Source organism: Poecilia reticulata, linkage group LG3 (genome assembly GCF_000633615.1).
Source record: "Poecilia reticulata strain Guanapo linkage group LG3, Guppy_female_1.0+MT, whole genome shotgun sequence".
NCBI classification, from domain to species: domain Eukaryota; kingdom Metazoa; phylum Chordata; class Actinopteri; order Cyprinodontiformes; family Poeciliidae; genus Poecilia; species Poecilia reticulata.
The window spans coordinates 31,777,175-31,778,844 of NC_024333.1; the positions used below are offsets into that span (position 1 = coordinate 31,777,175).

The 1,670-nt window shown below is 41.6% G+C and overlaps 1 protein-coding gene across 7 annotated transcripts in view; it reads left to right on the forward strand.

The window, feature by feature from the left end:
* LOC103462996 (serine/threonine-protein kinase BRSK2-like) overlaps positions 1–1,670 on the forward strand; it is a 107,783-nt gene that overhangs the window by 88,071 nt on the left and 18,042 nt on the right. For 5 of the 7 annotated variants that reach the window (XM_008406089.2, XM_008406090.2, XM_008406092.2 and 2 more), the window contains exon 13: positions 671–730. The exons of the other annotated variants lie outside the window; for them this stretch is intronic. In XM_008406089.2, coding sequence (XP_008404311.1) covers positions 671–730 — 60 coding nt within the window. The remainder of the gene's footprint in view (positions 1–670; positions 731–1,670) is intronic. 7 annotated transcript variants of the gene reach the window in all.

The following is a 1,670-nucleotide window of genomic DNA, read 5'->3' on the forward strand; positions in this document are numbered from 1 at the left end:
AGAAAGAGCCAAACAGTGGGAGGATTCAGCAGACGTCCTAACAATAGAGCTGAGAGGGAAGCAGGGAATGACTCCATCTGAACCGCTCCAGAACCGCTCCAGAACCAGTCCAGAACCGCTCCAGAACCAATCCAGAACCACTCCAGAACCAGTCCAGAACTGCTCCAGAACCAGTCCATCCGTCCACTGAGATTAAAACTCCACCATTTTGTCCTCTGGATCACATGAAGCTCAACTTCACCTAAAACCAACAGCTGGATGGTTGAACCTTGGACCCGGTTGGGTTTTCCAACAGAACTTTGGTTCCAGACTGGTTCTGACAGACGGCSTGTTCTGGAGTTGAGGTTCTGGAAGACTGGACCTCTAACTGGTCGGGATCTGATGGACCTGATTTTATTTAAATATTTGAGGCCAACAGAAAAAGAAAAGTTCAAATAAAMCAATAAATGACATCATGAGTGGATGGAAACCAGCTAGTGKAGTTTGACCTCTGACCTCTGAATGCCTTTCCTGCTTTATTCCTCGACCTTTGCATGAGCCGTTTCTCTTTTCGTTGATGAGGTTTTTTGGTTTCTCTGCCTGCTGACCGTCAGCCTCCTTTATGTGATCACCTCTCCTGTCTTTGTTTCCTTCCTGCCTCTTTGTTTTTTCTGTTCTTTTTTTTTTTTAGCAAATCTGTTTTCAGTAAAAGCTTGGATATCACAAACGCTAACTGCAGCAAGGAGGAAAGGTACGGCTCTGCTCCGWTCCTCGTCTCGTTTAGTTTTGTCCCTTATTTTCCCTCCCAGACGTTGAAACTGGTTTTGTTTCCTGTAGTTTTTGTTCTTTTTGGGCAGAAAATGTTCAAATCTGAACCAAATGAAACGTCTAAAAAAAGGAACCAAACTCCAAAAGGTTAATAATCTGTTGGAAGTGTTTGACAATAATTATTCAAAAATACAAAATGCAGAGATGTGACTTTCTTTTTTTTTTACCTTGAGTCCCAACAGATTTACGTAATTAGAAATCTAAGATGCTTCAGTTTCCAGTGAAGTGTCCTAATAAAGTATATAATCATAACTGCCGACTCAGTAAAACCTTTAACCACTGAAATGCTAAAAATGTCCAACTCACCGTTTGAAGCCTCAKATMATCGACAGAGCAGAACCACATCCAACAAAAATGGTGTTTTTACATCCAGCAGGGTCAAATTAAAATACTCTAATTAAACATTTAGTCTATAATGAGTCTTTGGTCAATAATTCAACATAATCTGCTGCTGAAAACCTTTAAAATTTCCTTCAGTTTCTCAACGTTTTGGGTAAAAACTGGAGGAAATGTCAGGAATAAATCCAAAACACTGGAGTTAACTGTGAATGAATTTTAAATCAACATCTTAACTCTCCGCTTCCTTGTGTGACATCATGGGGGAAAAATCTAAAGTAACTCAGCCAAGGCATCAGGAGTAGAACCACAGAACCTCCGCAGGTCCGGTCCAGATCAACCAGCAGAGCAAACGGCAGCGAAACCTGCAGCCAGGCGGTTCAGGAAGGTTCTGCTCAGAGATGAACGGGTTTCAGTGAGAAATGTGAAAATAAACCCCAGGAGAAAACAGAAAATCTGACAGAAATGAGAACAAGATGAGCTGGAGAGTCAGTGAGTCAGGAAGAAACCATCAGAGTAAAGAAGAA